The sequence below is a fragment of the Onychostruthus taczanowskii genome, unplaced genomic scaffold, assembly GCF_017590055.1.
Source record: "Onychostruthus taczanowskii isolate IOZ18803 unplaced genomic scaffold, ASM1759005v1 scaffold25, whole genome shotgun sequence".
NCBI lineage: Eukaryota > Metazoa > Chordata > Aves > Passeriformes > Passeridae > Onychostruthus > Onychostruthus taczanowskii.
The window spans coordinates 5,105,500-5,132,672 of NW_024499796.1; the positions used below are offsets into that span (position 1 = coordinate 5,105,500).

General features: G+C 47.3%; 1 protein-coding gene across 5 annotated transcripts; it reads right to left on the reverse strand.

Moving 5' to 3' along the window:
• Positions 1–185: 185 nt before the first annotated feature.
• SLC25A25 (solute carrier family 25 member 25) lies at positions 186–27,173 on the reverse strand. Of its 5 annotated transcripts, none has more exons than XM_041406619.1 (11): positions 26,832–27,173; positions 25,177–25,307; positions 7,212–7,338; positions 7,036–7,123; positions 6,147–6,258; positions 5,262–5,420; positions 4,358–4,510; positions 4,146–4,253; positions 3,750–3,917; positions 3,112–3,262; positions 186–2,703 (listed from the first exon to the last, which is right to left on the reverse strand). In XM_041406619.1, exons 1-11 carry the CDS (start codon positions 27,043–27,045, stop codon positions 2,519–2,521), a joined length of 1,596 nt encoding a protein of 531 aa, XP_041262553.1. In that variant the 5' UTR covers positions 27,046–27,173; the 3' UTR covers positions 186–2,518. The 5 variants fall into 5 exon arrangements, with proteins under 5 accessions (XP_041262553.1, XP_041262552.1, XP_041262554.1 ...); XM_041406618.1 differs by having other exon boundaries at positions 25,177–25,310; XM_041406620.1 differs by lacking the exon at positions 25,177–25,307.

The window sequence follows — 27,173 nt, forward strand, 5'->3', positions numbered from 1 at the left end:
ATCCCTGACTCATCACCACTATGGTCAGCCTTGATCTTGCTGGCTTTGTTTTTAAGAATTCTGTTCTCCCAGGTCCTCACAGTGAGAATCCTTCCCACTGTCAGTGTCCTTGGTGAGAATTAGCCCAGGAAGAGTCTGGCCCCAAAGAGCACCAATAAACCACAGAGAAAGACAGGGAGACATGGTATCTCTTTATCAGACCTTTATTAGCAGACTGTTCCCTACATGAAGAATCCGAGTTAGATTTGCATTATAACAATTTGTGGTTACAGCTACAAAGATGGTTGTCATTTTGCATTGATTTTTGCATTCTGATATTCATATTCTCATTAGGCCACACTGGTAGGAAGGAGCCACTGCAGAATTTATGACAGGTCTCAGGAAGAGGGGGGTGGAAAAAAAAAATCTTATCACTAATCCATTGTTGGTTAGATTTCCATGTGGCTACTAGTGACAGCACTGAAAGTGAAGGCAGAGTCTCACCAGGGAGACTCTCCATGAACCACCAAAATCTGTCAGAAAAAAAGCAGCTGTTTGAGTGCTAGCAAATCCTTTTCCAATTTCTCACACACATCTCCACAGTGTCCTCTTGCATGTGATGGGCACTGTCTCAGCAGCAGGGTCTGCTGATCCAGCCTTGAAGCACAACCAGCAGCTCGTGTCCAAGTGCAAGTTTCCTTCCATCTCTCTGGAAATGTGTATTGTCTTTAGTCCCTGAGATTTCTCTCTTCCCCCCTTACCTAAAAACTCCCCCAAGCATACTTAATTAACTGTTGTGACATCCAACATCCACAGACCTTCCACTTCCCAACTTCAGCCATCCCCCAAAGCCTTTCTGCCGTGCACAGAGGCAATTCCAAGCTAAGGCAAGCCTCACAGTGCACCCTCTCCCCAAGGTTCTGCTTCCTCATCTGCTCCCTTCTCTCCCATGGCTTCTTGCTACAGAATTTCTCTGGGCTGAGGTCCTCCAGCAACAAACCCAGACGTGGGGAAGGCAGTTCAAGCCCCAGAGGGAAGGACCTGGGTGACTTTAGCACCCCTCCCCACGACTCAGCTGTGTGATGTAAAAGAACTAATAGAAACTTTTCAAAACAGGAGAAATACAAGCACAGTAACAATATTTAAACAAACCTATAAAAATAGTCTGAAATAACTCTGTTCAAATAAATACAAAATAAATATGCTTTAAGCAGTAAAACAGTGGAATGCAACGCTGGTCCATTTTACCCAAAATGAAAAGTTGGGTGAGGATCTCCCAGGCCTCAGAAGCTGGATCCTATTAACTAAAGCAGCCCATAATGCTATCAGAGAAATTTTAAAGCCATCTCTTTCCCTTAGCCTTATGAAAAGCACCCTTTGAAAGGCAAGCAAGCATGTCTTCAGGACTGAAATCTCACCTCTCCCAGTGACAGCCCCTCTCCCCAACACCCCTTCCCACAGACATTCCTGACTTGGGGCCTCCACGGCACCAATGGAAACCTGAACATGGATCTACCAAGAGGTCTAAAGAGATAAGATAGCAGCATAGGCACGGGGTTTGGAAAAGGTTCACGAGCTCTCCTTGGCACCAGGCAGGATGGAATTGAGAGGTCCATGCAGGGGCTCTCGTGTCGTGCACAGGAGCTGTGAGTTGTTGTGTCTTTGTTCACTAAAGCCATGCATCACTGTGCCAGGCAGCCCAGGGCTCTCCTGCCTTCCCCTTTCCAAGCCCCTGCAGAGAATAAGACAAGCCAATCCCGGCATGCAAAGGATACAGGCATGCAGGCTCTAGTCTGCTGCTTCTGTTAGTAAGTGCATCTTGTTAGTGGGTTTATGAGACACACTTAAACCTACAAAAAATAAATAATCTAATTCTTCATCAGGCTGGCTTAAGTAACCTTCAGCCTGGCTGGATAAACCACTGCCCACCAGCCCTCCAAACCAGTATAGATCAAAATTACATTTCATGTCATTTCTTGGAAGCAGAACATGAATGTCTCCCACCCAAAGGAATATTTGTAAACATAACAAGCCTGGTGTGGTGGCAGCAGCTCCTACACAAGGTTTGTACAAATTTAAACGATGGGCAGGAAATTAAACAACTGAATGGAAAAAGCAGCTCTCTGAATGGAAAAAGAAGCTCTTTCAGCAAGTCAGAAGGTGCTCATCTGTAGGCAAACAGCTCTGTACAGGCAACATGCTGAGAGCAGACCTGTAACCCAAATCCTTGCTACTCTGTCATACTGCTGGGAATTGACCTCAGCAACTCCCACCTTAACATCTCCCAGGAGTTCAGCTCCTGGTCTCCCAAAAGGCCCAACAAAAAGGACCCTGTGATGGTTTACGTGGAGCTCTGAGTAGCAAGATAGCAAAGGACACCAGATCCTCCCCTCCCCCTTCCTTACTGACTCACAATCTGAGATTTCACAGCTTTGCTTAGTCAGCTTAGTGTCGACACATTCACAGAATGAGAGATGGCTTATATGTCTTGGGATTGCATCCCAAGATTTCAGAGTTCCAAGTCCTCAGCATCTCCTGGTCACCGTGAGTCCACGCCCAGAGTCATCTTCAAGTTTTCATACACCACGTAGCTGATGCTCACAGCTGGGATCACCTTCATGAAGTTGGGTGCCAGACCCCGGTAAAGCCCAAACGCTCCCTCTGTCTTCAGAATGTGTTTGAACAGTCCCCTCATGGTCACTTCAGGAGCACCCTCCACTGAAGCTGCAACAGGGAAAACCACAATGAATAATGCAGCCTATGTGGTGAAAACACTTTTGTTTCCAAGAGCAGTACTGATCCACGTGCTTTCATATGCTCCCAGAGCAAAGGTGCTTTGTGGGGGACAGCATTAACTGCTCAGCTACCCACCCTGTGCTCCACACTGCAAGTATTTCCTCAAACTGCTCTGCAGATGCCCTCAGCCCAGAACTGCTGATCTGAGCAAAACAGAACCTCTGTCCTGGAGGTCCTTGACCACAGAGGTTACAAGGGCAGCACAAAGTCCACTGTCCCCTTGCAGCGTCACAAACAGCCCGTGGCTCAGCTGTGGGGGCCAGCTGAGGCTGCTGTTGCAATGCTGATACTAAAGAACTTCTAGCCTTGCTCAAAAACAAAGGCAGGAGTTCTCACCTTGGGCCTGCATGCGTGTCCTCACAAGGGCCAGTGGGTAACTGGCAAGCTGTCCACAGGTGCTGGAGATGGTGCCACAGGCCAGCAGAACAAAGACCCCAGGGTCGGCGCTGTTGACAGCGTAGCGTTGCAACCAGGTATTTTTTAGTGTCTGGAAGGAACAAGCCCAAGGTCAGCAGGGAAAAAGCAAGCAAAGGAGTATCACATCTCATGAAAGATCTAGAGTAAAGGCCCAGAAAGTTCCAGGCAAGTTCAGCCAAAAGCACAGGGCTTCTCAAATCTTTCTGAGCTGCTGTTGCCATAGTGCCTGGGGAAAATCCTCCCTTTAATTTTCTGCTGCAATTTTCTCATGAAGAAAAGAAACAAGGGACCATGAATAATGCTGACTATGGTTTATGAACTAGAATCATCATACTGGATTATTTTTTAAGCCATTTTGGGGTAAAAAAAGTACATTTGTGCCCCATAAGGCTGTTCAAGAAAGCTTTGATAAATTACTTAAGTTCCTGTCATGACTGATAGGTCTGACAGTGATAAGGCCACACAAGCAGCACAGCCCTACACTAGGTTAACAATAACATAAAGCATAATATAATAATTGTTAAGCTTAACCTAAAAATAGGTTAAAGGCTTCATACCTCATAGACTGCCAGGTCAATACCAGCATATGGAATGATTCCCAGCATGTTGGGGATGTAGCCTTTGTAGAAGGCAGCCATTCCTTCCTTTGCAAGGATGTTTTTGGCACAGTCCAACATGCCCGAATATTGTCCCGTCTTCCTTAGAGCCATCCGTGTTTTCAGAACCTAGAAGACAAGAACAAATAGCATGAAGGCCTACAGGAGAATCAGCAGGAGAACAACAAACTAAGTCATACTTAGGAGCAAGACTGTCAGGACCACAGCAAGTGTCCTGCAAGCAGTACTGCTTGGTACCACCTCTGAGAACTCATTAATTAAATATCACAGTGCTGGCGTTCTACCCACATCCTCCCACCCCTGCCCTCCTGGGCTAGACTCAGCCTCCTGCCTCACCTCCATGGGGTAGATGCTGCTCTGTGCAATGGCCCCAGCCAGAGAACCAGCCAAGAGCCTCTCGTGGATCCTCAGCATTTCCTGGTCAGTACCAATGAACCGCTTGATCTGCAGAAGCCAGAACAGACACACATTGAGGCTCCCTGACTTATCTCAGCCATCATCTTCTTTTCAGCTTGTCCTTCTGCACTCACAGCTCTGTGTGCCCTCACCTGCTCATAGGCCATGAACTTGATGGCTGACTCGGGTGCAATCTTGAGCACGTTGATGCCATTCCCTCTCCACAGTGACCTGGGGCCTCCCTCCCGGATCATCTGAGTGAAGCCGCCGATGATGCACATGTTGTTACTGCGCGAGGCGTGAACCTGGGGGACAGGGACAAGCCTGGATTAGTTCCAGTCCCCATTACGACAGTGCAACGTTTTTCTGTAATCCAGGGACAAAAGGGCGCTTTTTTTATTTACCCACAGAGTTGCCAAGGTTTTAATCCCTTCCAGATAACTTCTACAATGGGAAAGCAAGCTTCTTTTCTTTTTTTGCCAAGTCTAGCGTTAACTAATCAATCTAATCAATATCTCCCTCTGGAATGGGAGCAAAGGTTAAACAGGCAACTGTCTTGGCTTTGTCCCATACCTAGCACAGGACCAACTACCCATCAACTTCTCAGCTGGTTCTAGAGCAGTGACAAAGCAGGCTAAAATCAAAATTTTCCAACTCCTTCCTAATGATAATACTGAACGCAAGCTTTGCCAACTGATCAGCACATTCACTTCAATTCTCATGGCCTCAAGGTCTCTCAAAGGAAAACAGGATTTTAACCTGTTTCACCAAAACCCAAATTTTCCATAAAACTGTCTACTTACATTACTGACAATTTTTACATGTCTACCTCCAAAATGATTCTCTGTACTTTTTCTAGTCAATGAATAATTACTTTTAATATGACTTTGATCGCTCAAATAATTCAAATTGCTAAAACAGCAATAAGAGAATGACAAGATTAACATTGGCCAGAGTGCTGTACTGTGCTGATGAATATTATCACCTCCCAGGTAACCATAACTATTAAAGGAATCTTCTCAGGTATTTGAACAAACTGGAACTTCTCCATCATACCTGCATGAGCACTTTCAAACGGTCCAAAGGAGCTGTGCAGGTTCTGGACACAGCACCTGCACCTCCACCTGCAACCAGATGTCTCCACCACATCCCTGTCTGCCTCTCTTCCACTGTGAACTCATCAGGGACAGTCAAATTCTCTCCTACATCGAAGATCTGCAAAAGGAGAAGGTGTTGAGAAATGCTTCATCAGCCAGTGATCTTGCTAAAGTTTTACTGCTCTTTGCTAGCACCAGGTGCTGAAGTACAGGATGTGCTTATTCCAAGCCAGCAGCTTATCTACAGCCACTAACTGCTGTGCCTGGCCACAGGAGCTGCCACTGCTACAACATGTCACGGGGGAAACTGAGTTCTGGTTTCAAGATTTCTCTTCAAGATCCTGGCAACTGCTAAACATTTGTCTATATCAAAATACTACAGGTATTTGGGAACAAACTGACCCACTGCAGGCAGCTACATGGCAGAAAAGCTGGACCTCTCCAGAACCTTCCAAGCTCGCAGCCCGTTAAATCTCATTACGTACTATTCACATACAGATAACTCCAGGAAGGATGGCTGCCTCTGGAATCAGGTTCTAGTTTTAACAGGTCCTGAACTAGCTGGGGCTGGCCACTGGCAGGAGCTCCTGGAGGTGCACACCAAGAGAACACCCTCAGCTCCCTGCAGTACTGCAGGCGTCATCACCTGTGCCAGCAGCTGTGACAGTGATATGTGGCAAGATTACAGCAGAGGACAGGAAGCAATTGAGCTTCAAGGGCTACAGGGAAGCTGTGAACCATGAAGAGAAAGATAAGGACTGCTGATAGCAGCTCCTGGGGGCCAGGACTCGGACCAAGAAGCTGGGCAAAGACTCAGACCTGTTGTACAGGAGCTATGTCTTACCGTGGAGTGCTTCCAGTACAGGATGATTTCAGGAATGTTCTCCACAGGGTGCAGCAGGTGATAGTCTCTCCACTCATTCCAATCAATTGTCATTGTCCCATTTTTATCCATGCTAAAAAGATTGATCATCAGGTGAGTACAGACTCCCACTGGGTGACAAATTCCTCCTCCCCTTCCCTTTGATTATCCAGGCCTACACCAAAAAGAGCTTTGCAAAGCAACTACTAAAAGACTTCTAAAGAGACACAAGACAAAGCTAGGAAAACTTCTGTTCACCAAACAATGCTGAGGTAGAAGTGGGCTCTCTCTTTCCTCCCCTCTCTCTCCCTTCTAACCAGCCCACAACAGTATTTGCAACCCCTCCTACCAAATTCAGGGACATAACTGACACTGAAGGGAAAATAATACTTACTAGGTGACAGGACCCCAGAAGTGTCCCGTCCTTATTCTGACACACAGGCAAACAGACAGAGGGAAGGTAGCAGAGGAAAAAAAGAGGAAAAAACAGCACAAATAAGTGGTTGTTAACATGTTAGTGCCACATGCATAAAGCACTCAGCATTTCCAAAGAGCAAGTGCACAGACCCTCTCCACAGCAGCAAGCTCAGGGCAGCAGGACAGTCAGACAGGGATGCAAATCAGCTTAGGTGCAAGCACTTCCCCTCAACAGGTCATGGAGAGACTCTGACATTAAGTCTCAATAAAGCATTATGATTTTATAATTGTATGCCAATTCACAGGGACAAATCAAATGAGAACGTAATAGGAAAACAGGGAGGAACCAAAGTCTCTGGAAAGTGCATACAGGAGAAAAAGAGATGGGTTCCATGTCCCTATATTTCTTTCTAGTTCCTTCAACATAAAACAGAAAAACCAGTGGAATCTTCACCTCTTCAGTATTTTCTCAGCCTGCTGTTCGGAGATCTTGACTCCCAGGTCCCGGAGAGACTGGACAATCTCCTGGGCATCGATGCGGCCTGTCAAGATAAGCCAGTGAGCTCAAGGACACATATCCCAGGCTAACACACACATCAGTCCACCCCTGAGCATGAGAAAGGTGTTTACCATCATTCTTTTTATCCAAACTCTTGAAAACCAGTCTCAGCTTCTTTTCATGGTCTTGCAGATAGTGAACAAATTCCTCAAAATCCAGCTGTCCGTCCAGGTCTTTGTCTCCAGCCTTCACAATTTTCTGTTCAAAAAACAACCAAGAACTGTCAGTTCCTTTGTTCACTCAGACAGATCTATCTCCCATTCTATCACCTTTAAAACATTTCCCACACAACTGTGACTTTTTCTCCAAAAAGTAGTTGACAGAATTGTAATTATTCTAAGAGTTGAGCAACGCAGTAACATAGAAAAGTCACCTGATTCCAACTGTTTCCCAAAGTCCATTACACAGATTAAATGCCTCATGTTTTTATCAGGGATATTATGCTAGTGTCATGTGTCTAATCTCAGGAGTGTACCTTGATTAACACCTTGCAAAGTCCTTGTGGAGGTTCTAGAACTAAGTATGAGTCTACACAAAAAGTGAATCAGAAAACTTGAGCTTATAAAGAAAACTGAACAGGAGAAGGAATTTCATGCCTACTACAATCCTTAGAAAAGTAAGCTCCCTCTGGCAGTAACTAACTCCAGCCAGCAAAATCCTGTCCAGCTCTAGTGAACACAGCCAAAGATAAAAACCTTTGTGAACTGGTTTAGGCACCCTGAAGCTACGTGCTTTAATTACACAAGTTTCCATGAGATGCATATAGAGCAAGAATAGGTTCTTAGTAGGACAAAGCTAAAATCAAGATCAAACTGTGCCAGACATCTAGGACAAGGCAAATGACTAATTAACTCACTGAGGCAATAGCCCATGGACTGTCCTCTCTAAGGGCACATGGCTGCATGTTGACAGGTGAGGTGATCTCCAGACTGCAAGAATGTGGCTCAGGGAGTTCCTATCCCCCTTCTGATTCAGTCACTTGTCTTTGACAGCCTTTAAGTCTTTTTCAACATCAGTGAGCAACACTCAGTGAGGTGTGATTCAATCTAGTGCATCACCCAAAGTTTTAATTCTTGTAACATTTATGTTAACAGCAGATGGGTTGTTAAAGAAGCTCTGAGCTGAGATGAAATGGGTTAACCTTCTGTTCACCAGTATCTTGTTCAATATTTAGCCTTCAAAGTACTAGGCAAGTCTAAACTCACTGTGATAAGTCCTCAGTCTATTACCACCAGTCCCCTTCAAAAACCATAAGTCTTTGTTTCAATGTCATTTTAAATTACTTCAGTACGAAATAACTTGCTATTGAAACGCTCTCTCTCACCCAGCAAGTCCTGTCTCTTTAGCCCTAATGCTATGAGGATTACTCCTAATCACTTTATGAACCTTAAATAAGAAAGTGCTGTCCCAGCTGCCCTGACCTCCAAGGTATGCCCAGTATTCCTAACCTGCCATTTATCATATGACCGTAGTGAAGTTCAGATACGACCTCACATTCAACATGTGGGCTAAATATAGACCAACACCCCTCTCCTGTCAGCACATGGGCTTGAACAGCTGAATCAGGGCTTCCCTCTCACTGGCAACCCCCAACCAGTTGACAGGCATCAATAATTTGGAGGCACTGTAAGAGAGATGTGACTCTGCAACTGCAGCCCGAGCGATCAGAGACCGCAGGCAATAAAAGCTTTGCCCTGTTCACCTTCCTCCCCCACAATCACAGCATTAAAACGCTGCCTGCCCGACAGTAACCCACAGCACACGTGTGAGGGGTGAGAAAGCCAAGCTCCCAGCATCTTCTCTGGAGGTGTGAACAAGTATCTGCCTGCACCTCTTCACTTTCAACAGCAAACACGAAATCTGGCCATTAACAGTTATTTTGGCTGCAGAAGTTCCTGTGACAGTCCTGAAGGCTGTGACACCTCCAGTCACAGCCCCTGCAGCACACTGTGGGAACCCACACACCTTCCAGCCTGCTGTCCATGTCTTTGCAGAGGTGTGAAAAGCCTCCCCTGCTTGGCTGATCAATAATCAGCTCTCTGGGCTCTTGACAGCCTGATCATGAAAAAAAAAAAAAAAAGTAGCAGCAAGATGAAAGCAAGAGCTGTGACACATCAGGATGGAGAACTCCATGGATTTAGTGCATGTTCCTTCCACAGCAAAGCAAAAGGTTCTTGCATAACCTTCCCCAGCTCAGCCCACCCACCCCAGCTGAGTCACTCACACTGAGCTGCTCTCCTCCTCACTGCACAAACCTGCTCACCTCCACCAGCTTCAGCTGACTCTACCTTACAGCCCTGCTGTCAGGAGGAGGCATGTGGAAGGATGTAAGAAGGAGGAAGAGGATGTGAAATGCTGTATCTGAACAGACCCACAGAAGACTCCATAGTTTGGAAAACCCATTTTTTCTATTTAACTCACATGAACTGGTTTAAACAGTCTTATAGGCACCGAGACCTCATCCAATTCAAAACAAAAGAATCAAAAATAAAAGAGTTCACTCCATGCCGGTTCAGCAATCCCTGCCAAGGGGCACGAGAAGCATTTCCATGCTTCACTCAGTTATTACAACAGAGCCATGAGGACCTTCTCCCCCTCCCAAGCAAGCCACTAAATGTATCAGACACCACCTCCACCGCTCCCTCCCTCCCTTCCATTCCTCTCTCAAGGCCGTACCTGCTTCCACTGGCGGTAGGTGGAGAATTCCTGGGAAGGAATGAGGAGGCTGAGTCGGAAGATGGATTTGAGTTCGGCCGGCAGCCCCTTCGACTCAAAGTACTCAAACTCCGTCTGCCTCTCCCCGAACACCGGCACGTACAGACAGAGGCAGAGCATCTTTCTGAGCCCAACACTCAGCTGCCCTGCTCACCCCGACCGGCAAGGAAGGGAAGTAAAACTGAGTGATTCCCCTGAGCTAATTTCAGTAGCTAGTGGAAAGGAAATGCCAGCCAGTCTCATGACACACGCCTATGAGCGAGGCTGGCTCCGGCGGGATTGGCTGCGCAAGCCCTGCCCTTCTACTTAAAAGGGAAGCCGGGCTGCCGCTCCCACCCGCCGCCGGAGCGGACACGTGAGCCGCTCCCATTGCCCAACTCCCGGCCCCAGCAAAGCCCGGCGCCGTACATCACACCCGCGGGAACTGAACTCTTACTGCGTGGCTCTTAACCCACCACGGGGTGGGTCACAGTCCTGTTACATCTGATCAGTCCTCTTCTGATCCTGTTCTCACCTCTGTGGGGATTTATACCGCTAGCAGTGGACAACAGTCTTGATTGCAACCTCTCCCACTGTGCAACACAGGAGGGCTATCACTACCTTCCCAAATATTATTGCTTTAAAGTGCATTAAGAACAGGATGCCAGCCACTTACTGCTTTAATACAAGTTGAGGGTAGCCACCTTAAGCGGAAGTTTTCCACTTTTACAAGGTTATTTTGTTATGCCAGAGTTGACTGGCCTTGGTTGCAAGCTCTCCCAAAACCACTTCAGCCAGCTAAGAGCAGACAACCCCTGCACACAAAGATCTCTCCCCTCTGTAGCACTCCAGTTACCAACACAGCAGCAATAAAGCCTGTGGAGGTTTGTCATTGAGCCAAATACACAGAAAATCACCCAAATCAAGGGCAGGCTTCAAAACAGCCCCAGCTGCTTCTAAGCCTCCTAGCTAAGCATCCACACAGCAGTTACACCAGCTTAATATTTTTCATCCTCTTCTGACTCCAATTAAACATTGCAGTCAATTGTGTGATACAAGAAGTGTGCTGGGCAGAACAATATTTTCCAGTTTATACCCTTGACAGTTTAACTGCTTTGTAAGCAAGTTCCTGAGCTCTCATTAGGAGCAAGCCAGGCTGGAGGGAGTGTGGCACAAGCACCATTTAATGCAGGTATAATTACAGCTTTCTGAGCATTTGGTGGAGTTTGAGGTACAGGGTAACACCTAGCTCTCCAGAGAGAGTACCAATGTGCAGGAAGTAACAATGCTGTTAGGACAGAATCACTGACTGCTAACATGAATTTTAAATAAAGTCTTGGTATTAATCAAAGAGAAGCTATCACGCAGGGAAGATGCAAAAGCCATAGCCAATAACCCAAACACTGAAATCCTATCTGCACCAGAAGTAACAAAATGTGTTTGCTGAACTGGTTCAAGCCAGCCAGGATAACAGCCTTCCCCACTGCTGCGGACACAGCAACATTTTCTAGTGTTTGTTGGGTTTGAACAGCCTGCCTGACAGAGCAAAGTCCACCCAGCACTCCCCTCCTCAGGCCCTCATGCACAGGGTGCCTGTATGTCTTTTCTGTGATATTTTGTTCCCTACAGCAAAGCCAAGGTCTGCCATGAGCTGTTCATGGAGCTGCATGTCAATCACACAAACTGGGAATATTTAATCTGTGGCTTAATTTCAAGGATTTTTTTTTTTAAAGCTTAATGGATCACGACCCACAGCAACTCAGTACCCTTGGGATTTGTGACCTACAATGGTGTCCTCTGCCCTTCCTGGGGCACCTCACCGACCATGGCACCGTGGCCAGGTTACCTAACTAGGCTTAACCTACTCCCTGCTGACGTCTCTCTGCATGAAAACAGGATCTTCTCAGGGACTCCAGATCCTCTTAAAGATCAGCTGCAGCAGCTCACTGCATGCATGCCCACAGCACACCCCAGCCTTCCCACCAAGTCCAGTCTCACTGCAAGCAGCACCCCAATGATACCTACACCCCACTGTCCAACACCAAACAGCCCCAGCAAGGGGAGCAGAGCAGAAACCCCTGGCAACAGGTAGTAAGTGAACAAATCTAACTCAGATTTGCTTCACAAAGCCTTAAGATCCTCCGTAGGCCTTCCCACGAGTTGCCAAGCATCACCATTATAGCTGCTTGGCAGCTCAGTTGCTATGCCAACATGATGCAGATTTTCCTAAGAAACTCTGTTTGGACTTGGCAGCTAGAGACAAAAGGCAAAATCGGCACATTTTAGGAAAAAAAGCCCTTCTACCTACGTCAGAGGAAAAGAGAAAGCTAATGAAGTTAAAGCTGATTTTAAGCAGGGTATTAATTACAGAACAGTGAGCTAAGAAGGAGAGACAGATTACAAATGAAGTTTATACCAGCAATTCAGGTTTTAATGACAAAGGGAACTTAAACGAGTATTAAGAAGTTTTTGTATTTCAGCTTTAAAAATCCTAGTAAAGCTGGAAATACTCAAGAGCCAGGCAGCTCTCCAAAGCTGCAGGGATCAGTGCTCCTGGGACACTGGTGTGGGGTCACTGGCCACGTCTCAGCACACACAGAGCCAGCCCACTGCCCCTGCGGGCAGCAGCACACACAGTCCAGGCTTCAGGCACCAGCTATGGACAGTACATCCCTCATTAGCACTGTCTATTCCTGACCAACCCAAGGACAGGGCACAGAGCTCAAATGAAGTCACTCCTCACTGATATTTCCATCCACCAGTTCTGACACTGAAATGACACATTTCTGGACCATGTGGAGCCAGCCTGGCTAATACCCTCTGCAGTTTCCTTGATGACAAGAAAAGTGAGCCATGAAGGAAGGCAAAACCAGCTCTTTCTCGCTTCAGCAAACTCATTTTCATTTTATTTATAGGATTTGGTTCTTTCAAATGCTGCATGAGTTTCCACACCAGTTTCCATACCCTGCCATCCCTGCTAACCTTTCCAAGTCATTTGTACACTTCTAGGCATCTGCTTCATCACTGGTTTACTACATCACCTCCAGAATGTACCTCCCAAGGGATGGAAAGATGCAGCCATACAAGGAGCAGGAAAGTGTGCTGTTTCATTTTGAATTTGCTTTGCTAAAAAAAAAACTCTAAAAATATCAAGTACCAGTGAGCGTCACAGTCACGTAACATCCTCCTTCAGAGGCAAAACAGCTTTCTGGGCTCCAACCCTATTGCTAGAAGGTTTCACTGGGTTCTGCTGACTTGGTCTTTTTTAATTTCTGGAAACTAGCTTATAATTAATTGGATAGTACAGAAAGTCCTCACAAAGCACAGAGAGTGTACAGTGTATGAAAGAGGGGAGTTAATGATTTAAGAGACCCCAGCAGAGTAAAGAGCTGCAAACAGCCAAGGCTTTGCCAGGGGAGGGATAAGAGCCCAGGCACAGCAGAGAGCACTATGTGATATTTGACATAAAGGTAACCAGGGAAGGTGACCTGTTCCACCGGCAACACACGGATCCAAAGTTACAAGTCCAGATGGTGACATCAGGGGCAGATCATGCCTGTTTCCTGTGTACACAGATCCAGGGCCAACATAACACATTTGCAATCAGTATTTTCTCCCCATATTTGCAATAACAGCCTCGTGTTGGAACAGCTTTGAACAGGCAAACATCTGAGGAGGAACACATAGCAATGACAAGTAAAGACTGAAGAACCAAGGCCAGGAAGCCCCTCCAATCAAGATTACAGGTACACATCAATTCCTTACTGAAACCCTAGTACCAGGTGTGATATTTTGTGTGTGGTTTTAGAAGAGAAGTAGTAACAGGTGTTTTTACCAAATGAAGTGGCCCACCTATTAAGAGACTTGCTCCCAAGGTTACAGCCAGCCAGGGGCAGAGAACAAAAGCCCCCATTTTCTATTAACACCAAATAACACTGTTTGCTCACAGTGGTTTATTATCTATCCCTAAGGCTGTACAAGACTTTTCCCAACACTTCTCCTTCAGACAGGTAATTGGAACACTGATATCTGATCAAGCACAAGCAAGTCATTGCATCTTAACTGTCCATCAGCTGAGCCATGGGCTGGATGAAGCATAAGCCAGCCCGAATTGCAAGGTGAAACATATCTGCATAATCCTCAACAGAAGAGCTTTACACTGCATTTTACTTTACAATCAATGCAAGCTAAAATTACACAGTCACAGCCTCCTGGCAGATGGGCAGTTACTTCCTAAGATGCAGTAACTCCATTTTACCACATCCTTATCCTCTAGGTATTTCTCCATCAGCCAATCCTACGGGTCCTATGCAGCAGAACTTCCCAGGGTCACAGGAAAGAGGAGACTGGTATCAGCTTTCAGAGAAAGCTTTATTTCCAGGTGTGAACAGATGGACTCTCCCTGACAGAGAGACCATTGTTCTCTGGAAGACACCAGAGATTTTCAGCCCTATAATCCAAGGTTTTCGTCACCACTTCCTTCAGTTCTGAGCCTCTGTCCTTCTTCAACCTCTGTGCACCAAAGTCCTCCTGAAAACGCGCATGCTCCTTTTTTGGAAGGGGATGCACAGTGCTAACTGCTAAGGATAGAGATGAAGGCAAAAGTCCCTGCAGATTTTTCAGCCTGATTCAAGCAGGGAGTGGCTTCTGCTCCCCGGAATGTGAAATGCTGCCCTGCTTGTTTCCATTCAAAACAGCAGCAGAACAGATATTAATCCTCTCTACAATTTGAACCTATTCATCCCTCATTTTAAAGAGAAAGCTCACAGCAACAACCGTGCCCAATTCCCTGTGAAATAAAACTGGATCCTGAAAGTCACACACCCCTATCCTTGCTTCAGCCCTTTAGTATCATCCCCACCTCCCACCCTTCACAAACAAGCCTTATGCCCAACTCCTTCCCCCCTAATCCTGGCTCACACCCTTGGTTTTAAACCACATGTAGTCAGAGCTGACTGCACCATCCTCAGGGGAGACAGACAGCACTTCCCTCCATTAAATAAGCCAGAACTGCAGTCGGCCAGCACTGTGCTGGGAGCTCCAGCACTAAACTAAGCAGCTTTTGTTCACCTCCCCCCAGACAAAGCCTCACCATTTATTCTCTGCCAACTGTGCGCCCCCACCACCTCCCCACTCTCCCATCCCCTGGGAACTTCCCATCCTCACGCAGATTTTGGTCTCTCCCTTATGCCACCCGCTCCCCAGGGACAGTCTTTACTCTCTTCCGGGCTCTGCCATTCAAATAATACAGCCAGTTACTCATTTGCTCAAAATATGCAAGTTTTACCAAAGGCTTGCCAAATTACCAGAGACTGACTCCAGAACATTTTAGGATGCATTTGATTCTTGCCGGTCTGCGGTGCAGGGGTGGGACTCGCCACTAACCTGCATTATCATTCCCTGTCCTCTCAGTCATGCTTTTTACAAGTTGCCCAGGAACCCTGGAGCCCCCCATATTCTGCCTTGCCCCTAAACAGCATTTTTCTCCCACACTTTGAACATCATGTTTGGAAGGTTAGATCACCTCCTCTCTTCAGTCACTCCCCTGCCCCCCGCCCCCTTCCTTTCTAGCAAGCACACACGTTAGACCCTGCTCCATTTTCCTGTTCCTCTCCCCCCTCCCCAAATTCACACACAGAGCTACTCACACACTCCACCTGCAACACCCCTTCTCCCGGCAGACCACACACTCCACTGTCATGTGCACCAACCCCTCCTCAGGCCCCTGGATATCCCATTACCTTTGGAAAATGCTCTGCGGGTCCAACCACCAGTAGGATAGTTGGTCTCCTTTCAGTGGGATCAGTCCCTCTGTCCTGTGTCTTCCCCAACACCTTTGGCCCTTTCTCCCCGGGGCCTGGAAGTGGGGTGATGTTTCTGGCCTCATCCTCTTTTTCATCTGCAGGACCTTGGCATATGGCCCTGGGAAGGAAGCTAGACAGAAAATGCCACAGGGTCTGCAGCATTGCTGCTCCAGCGAGCATCCCAGGCAGGGAAACCCTGAGCGCTCAGGAGCTGCCCGCTGCCAAGGATGATGTGACTGCACTACCAAGCACCCCCAAGACGGGAATCGGCACGGCAGCCAGCGGGAGGTTCAACCCAGCGACTCCACCGGCTCAGATTCTTTACAGACCGCTCCTGCGGACGCTTCCTGCCTTTTGAAATTGCTGCTACTGCAGTCGTGCCTGGCCTGACAAGCAGCTCATTGTACCAGAGCCTCAGAAATCTGATGGCAACAGACAAAGCACAAGCCCCCTGGCACGGAGAAGCCGAGACGCTGCGCTTTGGAGACTGCTTGCACAGAGAAGCCGAGACGCCGCGCTTAGGAGAAAAGCTAAAGATGAACCTCTCCGAAAGGAGCCTCTCAGAGCTGCCAACTGAGCGGCGCGTCCCGGCTCATCCCAGGCGAGCAGCGAGGCTGAGCAGCGATGCTGAGCACCCAGGCTGCGTCCCCACTGCAGCAGTGCCCAGCCAATCCTCGCTCCCAGCACTGCGCTGCTCCGGAGCACGGCAGCGCGCGCAGCCGGCCGGGAGCGCGCCCCGGGCGCGGGAGGCCGCCCGCAGAGGAACGCGCCCGCCGGGCCCGGGCAGCCCGCCCGGGCAGCCCGCGGGGGAACGCGCCCGCCGGGCCCCGGGCAGCCCGCGGGGGAACGCGCCCGCCGGGCCCCGGGCAGCCCGCAGAGGAACGCGCCCGCCGGGCCCCGGGCAGCCGGGCACTGGCGGAGCGCGGAAGGCGCTGCACCGGAGCAATGGGCAGCGTCCGAGGGATGCGTGTAGCTCGGCAGCCCCGGCTGCAGCTCTTTGTTAGGGCAGCAGATGGTTGTGCAGAGAGAAGCCGGCTTTGGCCAGCCATGGCCGCATTAACCTCTGAGTGCACTCTCTCTCCCCAGTCTATTATGGTCTCATCCGTGCCTACAATAGCTCTTTGGTGCTGCATTGTGCTGCCGCCTTTGGCTCCCAGCACAGCGTCTGCAGCCATTCATCAGTGCGAGAGCTGGGCTCAAACCATCCCTGCTTGGTCGGCTGGCCGAGCTCTGCTGGAGGAGCCTTGAACCACCTAGTCAAAGGTAGGATATTAATATATGTAAGCACAGGGAGACATGATATTGCTTGGATTTCTACAAGAAATGCCACGCTTTCCTCTGCTGCCACAGCAGCAGTTGTTCATTGATTAGTGAGCTGTGTCAGCCCCCCACCAGAACCCACCCTGGAGGAACCCAGCGTCTTCCATTTTACATCATCAACTCACTTCATATTCCCAGATTCTTTGTCTGCACAGAAGGCACTGCATGCCTCACTTCCAAAGTATTGTGACTCTTCCATAACTTTGGGGGTTTTAACAGGCAGAAAAAATGAGTACAAACCCACAGCTTCCATCACTTGGGGCTCCCTACCCAACACAGCATGAGCCACAGCAAGCAGAGGACCTCAGCCTTCAGCTTTTAACTTCTGGGAGTGACAGACTGCAGGACACTTCCAGTATACAGATATTACATGTGAAAATACAATCCAAAATCTAAAAGGTCTGAGAGCCTCAAGCAGCCAAGTTGCACATAAATTTTGAGATGAACATCACTTTTGGGAACTTGCTGTCATTGAATTCCTATAATGAACCTAAGTAATGGAAAAAGTGAGAGACAAGTACATAGAAGACACCACATTAAAAAAATTCTTCTGCAAATATGCCAGAATTACTTAAGAAGAAAAAAATGCTTTTTCATCACAAGGTCTATGTACAGTATGCAACAAAGTTTTTTATCTTAAAATTTGACACATACCAACAAGTTACCACACAATTAAAAAAATTTTAAATTATGGGGCAGTAACACTGGGGTGAGGGTGTGGGAAAGCCCAGTCCCTCTCTGAGAAATGGCACAGTCTGGTTCTAGCTGGGATGCAGTCAGCAGCTCAGGCACAGGAACAGAAGACTGAGGAATTCTTGTCATGCCTCCATTACCCTGAGCTGCTGTCAGTCATCCCAGCTGCAACCTTAAAAGTTAAACTACTTTCTAACACATAGTGAATCAGATCCTTTAAGATGACATTTGGAAGTTTTTAATGTTTTCAAGCCAAAGGAACAAAGCAGATTTTCTGAACTGGGCATGGTTCTTCAAAAATCAGCTTCTATTAGCCTAAGGCTGTGGTTTCACAAGCAGCTGTGAACTAATCTGAAGCTTACTGCCACTACAAGTCATCTCACACATCCACTTAAGCCCTGCACTTACCTTGCTCCCATGCTCTTCTGACAACCTCATTAACCCGCCAAAAAACTGCAGAGCTTTCTGCTGAGGTAACCTGTTGAGGCTACTCATGGATGGGGTCCAAAAAAGTGTGGAAAGGGCATCTGAGGTGCCTGCAGCAACAGGCAGGCTGCCCTGCCACTCACACAGCTACAAGTCACCATACAGAAGGCAAAGCACCCAAAGCAGAACTTGAGATTTGGCCTCTGTGGTCACTTAATACTCACAAGGCCCCATTTAACAGCTGAGGTTACCTGACACTGTTGCAATTGTTCCCCTGCATTAGTATTAATATTTAGTGGTGTGTGCACATCAGGGACCCCCATCTTCCTTTGTTCATGCAGAGATTTCATAAGAAAATAATAATTTCTGCAAGAAATTACATGCCTGGGGTGTAATTAAAACAGAAACTTAGCAATGCTTCTTTGGCCTCTGTCCTCACTAAAGGAAACCTCAGAGGAATTCTGCCACCACACTAATTCACAAAACCCCTTGAGAACAGACAGAAATTCCTAATCATATTTACGAAAAAAAAATTTAAAATCATTTCTTTTACCAAGTAGGTAATTTTATTAGGTCAGAATAATAAACCTAGTAACAGCAAGATGATTATAGCTAGAAGCAAGACAACTGCACTCCTACAGGGAATTTGTAGGGAAGTATTACTCTGTCAACACCACTGTGAAGCCAATCATTCACACAGAAAAGATGTAATAAATACTGTGAGACCACCACTAAAGGTGACACAAAGGAACACGAGGAACAAGAATTCACTTTTTCTAGAAATCATGAATGAACACCTAGTGAAACAGCTCTCCCAACCTCAGCTTCACTAGGAGACAGCTATTCCAGCTGTTTACATGATCCAGACCTGGGATTTAAGGCAGAAAAAGCAGGAGGGCTGATCTGAATGCTGGCTCTTGGCCAGCACACCAGTCCCTGGGGACAGAAGGCGCCTGTGGCAGCTGGCCCCAGAGCCCTTCACACCAAAATGGGTAGTCATTAGATAGCCTGAGCAGAAGCCCACAATAAAGAGCTGTAATCTATCCAAATGGAGACAAAAGAGAGGAAAAAAAGCAAGAGACTGCCATGTTTTGCTCAATTAAAGTATTTTTTTCCGTACTGCAAGCTGGCAGAGGGAGGTTCTGTGTAAGCCATAAACTAAGGTATCCTGTACCCTTTTCAGCCACATCATCCTAGCTGCCGAGTCTGAAACTCCAGTTTTCAGGCAGACACCTGCCTTTTCCAGGCTGGTATACCTGGCAGAAATTAACTTTTGCTTTAAGATGGTTTCTAGAAGACTTTTTGAGTAAATGCACAGCATTTTCCTGTGAACTTGTGAGCCTCATCACCAACAACTTGCTAACATGTAAAAAAATGTGAGAGGGAGGGCAAAAAAAAGGGGGGCAGAGGGAAGGGAGCTGTGCTGGGGGCAGTGGCCCCTCTCCTCCTCCAGCACAGGAAGAGCTGCTGGCATCTCTGGTTCCTTAGGTGACCCTGCAGGAATGAGCAGTGACTCATCTGCTTTGGGAGCTCCTGGAAGCACCCCAAGGAGCCCTGCTGCCTACATGTGTGTGCCACCCAGAAACAGCACCCAGCCCCCAGCTGGGATGGGCCACCACGACTCTGCCAATTACCTCTTATCTTTTCAAATTTAATTTCTGAAAGGGGAAAACGTTAAGTATGTCACTACTTCGCACTTTTTGGAAAGTTGAAGTTAACCCTGCACTGTGCTTCTCACACCAAGACATAAAATCTCAATGTCTTGGCCACTGCTGCTTAAATAATTAAACTGTCTGGTGACATTCAAGTACAGTCATATATTAAGGTGACACAGCATAGCTCAGGGAACACTACAAAGCAACCCAGGTCTCCTTGTTACAGAAACCCTGACACAAGGAATTAGCTACCCAGGCTGATCTATTCAGGCATCCACAGCCAGTGCCAAATGCAAAAATACAGAGAGAGCTGGCCAGGGACAGGGAGCACAGAGCCACTGCCCAGGACTGAGAGTTCCACCAAGGTCATATCATATTATGTGAAGAGCAGGGATTAACAGAGACATCCTTAATACTCAGCAATTAGAAAATCAACTTCTTGCTGCAGCAGACAGTTAAGCAGGAAAACAGGTAGTGAGAAAGGATGGCCCTGCAGCAGCCCAGGCCCAGGCCTGCCCCCACGCAGCTCTCCCCAGGCTAAACCATGTAGGTTCACATACCAAGCAGCTCTGCCTTTCCAGGCAACTCACCATCTAAAAATTTCAAATATTTCTCTTAGAGTGGAATTCTCCACTGCAAACCATTTTAGCTGCCAGAAGCTTCCCTGTAGCTCATGACTTAGGATTTGGAAAAACTCGAGACATCTCAGCTGCCTTCCCATGAGTTATCACATCTATGCTTCTTCACCCAAGACAAAGACTGGGCCATCATTGAACTGTGCTCATGTCCCACATTCACAGGGACAAATATAGCAATAGGACATGAACAAGAACAAAGACTCATTTCCCATTTGCTACAAGTAGGCTGTAGGAAAAAGTTCCCACCCCCTTCTCCTCCTCCCAACACTGTATCATGTTATATACTGTGTGCAACCAAGAGCCCAGGGCTGCAGCATCACCATTTTGTAGGGCTCCCAAACAAAAGACCAAGTCTTTATTATGGCTTTGATGTCTTTTATTAATGCTCACCAACCATTGAAGGGTTCTGCTCAATATGCAGCTACATTAAAAATAAACAGTAAGTATGCTGAAGTCTGGAGTTTTTTACCTGCTGTTATCTCAGTAATCTGACACCTCCCTGAAAGGAGGTTTTACACAGAAGTTGACCTCTTCTCCAAAGCAACCAGCAACTGGACAGGAGGAAATGGCCTCAAGCAACACCAGGGGAGGTTGAGGTTGGACATCAGGAAGCATTTTTTCACTGAAAGGATTGTAAGGCACTGGCATAGGCTGTTCAGGGGGGTCACCATCCCTGGAGGTGTTCTCAAAACAAGTTAGTGCTACAGTTTAGTTCATACAGTGGTGTTGAGTCAAAGGCTGGACTCCTGGAGGTCTTTACCAACATTAACTATTCTAATAATCCATGCAGATGAGGACAAGGAGGTATGTCCACTACTCACCAAGGCACTGAGTGCTGGTCACTAAAAAATGTCCCACAGAACACACTGAAAGACCAAAGCACTGCAGCATATTCTGCACAGGTGCAATCAGCTGCTTTGGATGAGTTTTGTTGTTTCCTTCCACTCAGGCTGAGGGGTTCCTACAGGCATTCACCTCCCTGCCAAGTTCAGAACAGAGCCCATCCTGCAGGAAGCAATGCTGCGAGGCCACATCAGTGATAGTCAGGATGCCCTTCTACTTACACAATGCTGACATTTAAAATTTATATGCTCTAGTCAAAGTTGCACCTACATCTCTCAAAGGTCAGCCAGCAGCCCTTGGTCATTAGCACTGTGCAAATAGGACAAAGGTCTCTGCTAAATAAACCAGAGAACCATCAGGCTTCTCCAGTTTTCTGCAAGATAGGAGAAAAAAACAATCCTGGAAGAACAAACATCCCTCAAGAGTTATATACCTGGTCCTCTACGTACATAAAGCAACACTTGTCCAGTCTGCAATTGTTTGTTTATACACAAGGAAAACATGCAGGAGCAAGTTTCTCCTGTGCATATTTGCATCTCAAACCTGTCTCCCAACCTCCCCTCGGAACATCCAGTGGACACACACTGCCCATTTCACACATTAATCACACTAAGGCAGGGCTGACCAGAGACCAGGTGTGGGTGAAGACTTTCACCAGCACAGCACCCCTCTCCTCTGTTATCCCTGCAAGACCTGGCAGGGTCACAGCCTGGGGTGGCTGCAGTGCCAGCCCGTCTCCCTGACATTCCCTGTCCCAAAGCTCTCACTGCAGGGGCTGCTGGCCAAAGCTATTAATAACCAGCACTGTGCCCAGAAGTTTCCTTGTGGCAAACCCAAGGCCTGTCTTCTCCAAGTCTTTTCTTCAGCTGTCGAGAACTCGTGTGATTGATCAGAGTTCATTTGCGTCTTCAGCCTAAATCAGAGATGGCAACAAACCCCAAATTCATACCACCTAACCACTCACCACAGATTTGAAACTTTTATCTACAATTAAATCACTGACCTACAGTTCTGCTCTTGCTCAAGTGCTTGAGAACAGGGTCTCCATCAAACCACACATTTCATAATTACAAAGAGCAAGAACAGGCCTCCACTCCCTACAGATATGATCTATTTTGTTTATTATTTTAATAAACATTACTCATGGATGTGTGGATTTAATTAACATGTTATTGAAAACGGTTTCACCTTGTATTAAACTGGTTTGGGGTATTCAGAAAAGGTAGTCCTTTGGGATTAGTAAAGACATGGGTGGATGAGAAGTTGTTGGCAGCAGAAGGAAGGCTATCAACTGAAATATCAAACTGTAACAGTATTTGTCTGATACAACGTTGTGTTGCTTAACCCTTCAAGACAAATTACAAAAGCCCAGTTAAAAGCACCACACATGCCCCAGTAGGATTCAGGACACATAAACCATGAAAATGTGATAATGCATAAATGTATATAGGTTTGGAGATGTACTGTGAGATCTAAACGAGAGCTGGAGAGATATTCCAGTCCAAATTACAGAACAGTATTAGAATTTTGCTTTTTATCATAAACTGACTTCTGTAACACAATAAAAACTCAGGTCCTCCAATTCTAGATGGCTGTGAATGGAAAACAGGTGAAAGCATCACACTGGGAAAAGTCCCTGCTCCTTCTGCCCCTTACAGTTGCTGAGAATTGCAGTGCATTGTGCATAGTATAGAACAGAGCATTCAGAAATGCTGAAGAACAAAACAGTTACAGAAACAGAGCCTGGGAGGAAGAATTAAATGACGTCATGACAGAAGATAAAGTATTGATCAGAAACAAGATTAAATTTTTTTACGATTGCAACCGCTACAGTAGAAAGAGTTTCTCAATCCATCCATGGAGTGACTTGCCAAAGAGCTGACTGATTTATTATCCCAGAGTGGCATGGACGCAGCTGGAAGAGTCCAGGGACACACTTAAAATGCAAAGTTGTTCAGGAGAAAAGCCTGACGCAAACAGAACACTGCAGAGTCCAGCTGCAGCAGCACAGCTTTGCTTCTTCAGTACATGGGAAAAGCAAAAAACAGACCTTGGGAGGAAGTTTGGACAGCCAGGACCTGAAGATCAAAGTGGAGATATGGGGCTAAGGAAGAAGTGATGAAAGCAGACTTCAGCAGCCTGGGAGCTGATACAGTTTTCCATGGGGAAGCTGATACCAAGGGAACAATCACAGCTGAAAATATGAACTTAGGAGAGGAGACTATCACAAGACCAAGGAGGACATCACTGTTAGGGTAGAGGCAAAGAGGACATTTGGGACTGAAAAGAGACAAGGGTTATGTTTTCTCTGTTTCTTAAAGTGAACTAGTCCAGCAGAAGATGCTGAGCACCACTACAGAAGAGGCAGCTGCATACAAAGTTCACCACTTCAGTCTGTCCCTAGGCAGCTGGGATTAATTCCACCAGGTCAGACTGTCTGGAACTCCAGCAGCAGAGATGAAGTTTTGGAGTGGCACTCCAGCCCTGCAGTTAATCAGGATGAGTAGGAAAACAGTTATATTAGCAAACACATAAATATTACCATCACACATTCTTTCAGCAATAGGACATCTCCAGATACAAAGTAGGAAACAGTTCTGTTTCAGCATATTTCCATTAAGTGCATATTTTAAGCTCCATAGGTCTATATAAAGTCAGAAAGCAACAGTAACAGGACATTTACCATCCCAGAGGTAGATGAAATTTAGCAGTAAAAAACTATCCCTTCACACAGTAGAACAAGAAAGGCTTTTAAAAAAATTCTTCACATGGTTATCATTTTACTGCCCAAACAGAGTGAAGTATGTGGATTGCTTCATGCTGACCCAGTGCAAACAAGCATTTCGTTACAAGGCTCACTGGTTTGGCACACTGTTATTTGTCAATTGGTTTAAAGATAACAGCATGGGTTAAAACAAAAAAAAACAAACAAAACAAAAAAAAATTTAAAAAATATATATAAAAAAAAATAAAAGGGAAAGCATCATTTACATAAGCAAATTCCACCTCAAAGGACATCTGAGTGCAAGCCCTTCTCTCCCCCACCACAGAAGGCCACCTCTAAAAGAGAAAGCAGCAATTTTCCATGAATGCCACAAAAGGTTTTATCTCAGCAAGAACTCTCAAGCATTGAAGGAGCCAAAATATTGCTCATTTTCTTTTCAAGTTCAGCCCAAAAGTTATTGTTACCACAAGGACTTTTAGCCTACTGACGCAGGGAGATTAGCAGCTCGCAGCTAAGATTGGCGATAACCTCGCTTTACGAGCCCAATGTTTTCTCCATCTGCTCCCAAACATTAGAAGGCAACTCCCATATCAAATGTACTGCTGCATGGAAGGAAAAATAAAGTGCACCACAGGCACCAAGCAATTTACTAATCACAAGCAATCCATGTGATTTATGCCTAAATTGGTCTCCAAATACCATGCTCGATAAATCAGAAAGGTTTTCTATCTTGACACTTAAGCACTTTCCCTGAGCGTGACCTCACATTAGTTAGGCATCGAGGTGCCATAATTAGCTAAGGATGGAGCAGAAAAAGGACTGACTTATTAATAGAACTGCCTTGGAAACAGGAAGTTTATTTGATTTCCCTAAAAATTGCTCGACACGGAAGTTTGCTAGCCAGCTGAGGGCTGTTCCCACATTTTTAACTGGAACTCGAGAGTTTTGAACTCTGCATCCTCACTCCCAATGGTTTTTACCCTGCTAAAGGGAATGTTCTCATACTAACAAACTCTAGAATGTTTTGAGTTGGGAAAGGACTTTAGAGAGCACCCAGTTCCAACCCCCTGCCATTAAATCAAGTTGCTCAGTGCTCCTTCCAGCCTGGCCTGGAACACTTCCAGGGATGGAGCAGCCACAGCTTCTCTGGGCACCCTGTTGCCAGGGTTTCACCCTCCTCACACTGTTGATGTAGAAGAGGAATGAGAGGAAGGAAAGGGCTGAGGAACAATACTGACAGACAAGGGCTTCAGCAGAAAGACAGGATTGTTAAGCAGCATCCAGGCAGCGCTTCCCTCCGGCAGCGAGCTCCGGTCCCCGCAGAACGGTTCCTCTGCCGCTCCCGTGGCGTGCCAAGCAAAGAAACTCTCTGCTGGGAAGTAAAAACGCAGTTTGTTTTAAGGTGCTTCCTCCTGGGCTGCAGAACGTCAGGCTGGATTGAACTGCATGCAAAGAGAAGGGAATGCAAACGGAGGCAGGCATGCGGGCGTAAGCACAGAACATTCTGGGTGCTGGGGGATTTTTGCCAGAGGTCAAGGATTGGGCCCCACAGGTGGCAGCAGGTCAGTGTCACAGGGCATGCACAGGTGACTTGTGGTACAATCAGATCAACATACCCAAATGCACCCAGCAGAAAACCCCCGTGGCACTCATGTTTTTTCTAGAAACAGCACAACCAAACTACTCACAAGACCACACACTGCCAAGGAATTATCGTATTTTACAGCAGCTCAGAAGATGCCAACCAAAAAGAAATGTCAGAAGTTAAGATGGTGGAGAATAAAAGTTAGAAAGGAACTAGAAACTCTGGAAAGGACTGTGTAACTAAAGCACTCAAAGTGGGGCACCACTCCCAGAAGAGGGAGAGAATAGGAGCTGTCCCTTGAATTAAGTATTTTTCAGTGACTCAGAAGTTATTCTTAAACTCTTCTTCCTTCCTGTAGGACTCAGGCACTCTGTAGTGGCACATCCCTGGCTGCACCCATGTGTTTATCTCCTATCTTCACATTATACTCAGCTTTTTTACGGCCCTGCATATAAAATACAAGCGACTAGGCAGAGGAAAGCTGTGCAGCACTGAGGACAAGCCACACAGACATGTAAATTACACTAGTCACAGTTAAATACAGCAGCATCATGTTGAACCTTGGAGCCCTCAGTGGACAGCATCACACAGAGCGGTGAGTACAAAAAGCTCCCTGAAAAAGAAAGCCAGAGCTGCATGTTTGATACGTGCAAACTGTACAGCACAGCAGCCTCCCTACGTTCTAAGAGATTTCCAAACCCATAAAATAAACAAGTCTGGCATAAGCCATCCTGGGCAAACTTGAGTAGCAACACGCTGCCAGACTCATATGAGGAACACAGTGATGGGATGAAACCTGCACAATTATCCTGACTGCAGGAATCGCTCCCAAAGGACCTTCCACGAGCGTAAGTCAGCATGCCAGTTGCCCTGTCCTGAGTCCTGGAGAAACACAATTTCCTTTACGGTTTTTCCTGCCCAAACACCAAGGTTTTAATCTTATTAACTACGGACAGTTAACACCGTACATGCCCACAGGCAGCAAGCAAGCTGATTCCTCCGGGTCTAGCGGAAGCCAGCAGGGCGGCTGAGGCAGGGACCCTCGGGGAGCGGAGCTCCGGCCGTGTCGCGCCCCAGCCCCGCTCCCGCTGGGGAACAGGACGCTAAAGGACGCGGGTGCTGCCATGGAGCTACCACGCGCTGGTGCCACCGCTGTCCCGGCAAGACACAGCGGGAAGGTCTCCAGAGCGCACGTCCTGCCCCCGAGACAAACACAGAGAGGGCCCCGAGCGGATACGGGACGAGGGCAGCGGCCAAAGCCTCCCTCAAGCCCGGAACGCGGCAGCCCCTCCGCCCGCCGCCACTCACCCGCAGATCCAGCTCGGAGCGGTGCAGCCCGAGGCGGCCCAGCCCCACGGCCAGATCGTGGATGCAGAGCGCGCCGTCGCGATTCACGTCGAGCTTCTGGAACAAGGTCCGGAGACGCCGGTCCTGCTCGGAGGCCTCGCACAGCGACCGCCCGCAGGACCCCGCGTTCCCGCCGCCGCCGCTCTCCACCGCAGATCCGTGCGGGGACCCGCATGGGCAGAGAACGCCGCTCACCACCGGGGAGGCGAGAGAGCGCCGCGCCCCCGGCATGGCCGCGCCGGCACCGACCACCCCTCACGCCCGCGGCACCGGCAAATGGCGCCGCTTCCGCCTTCGCGCCAC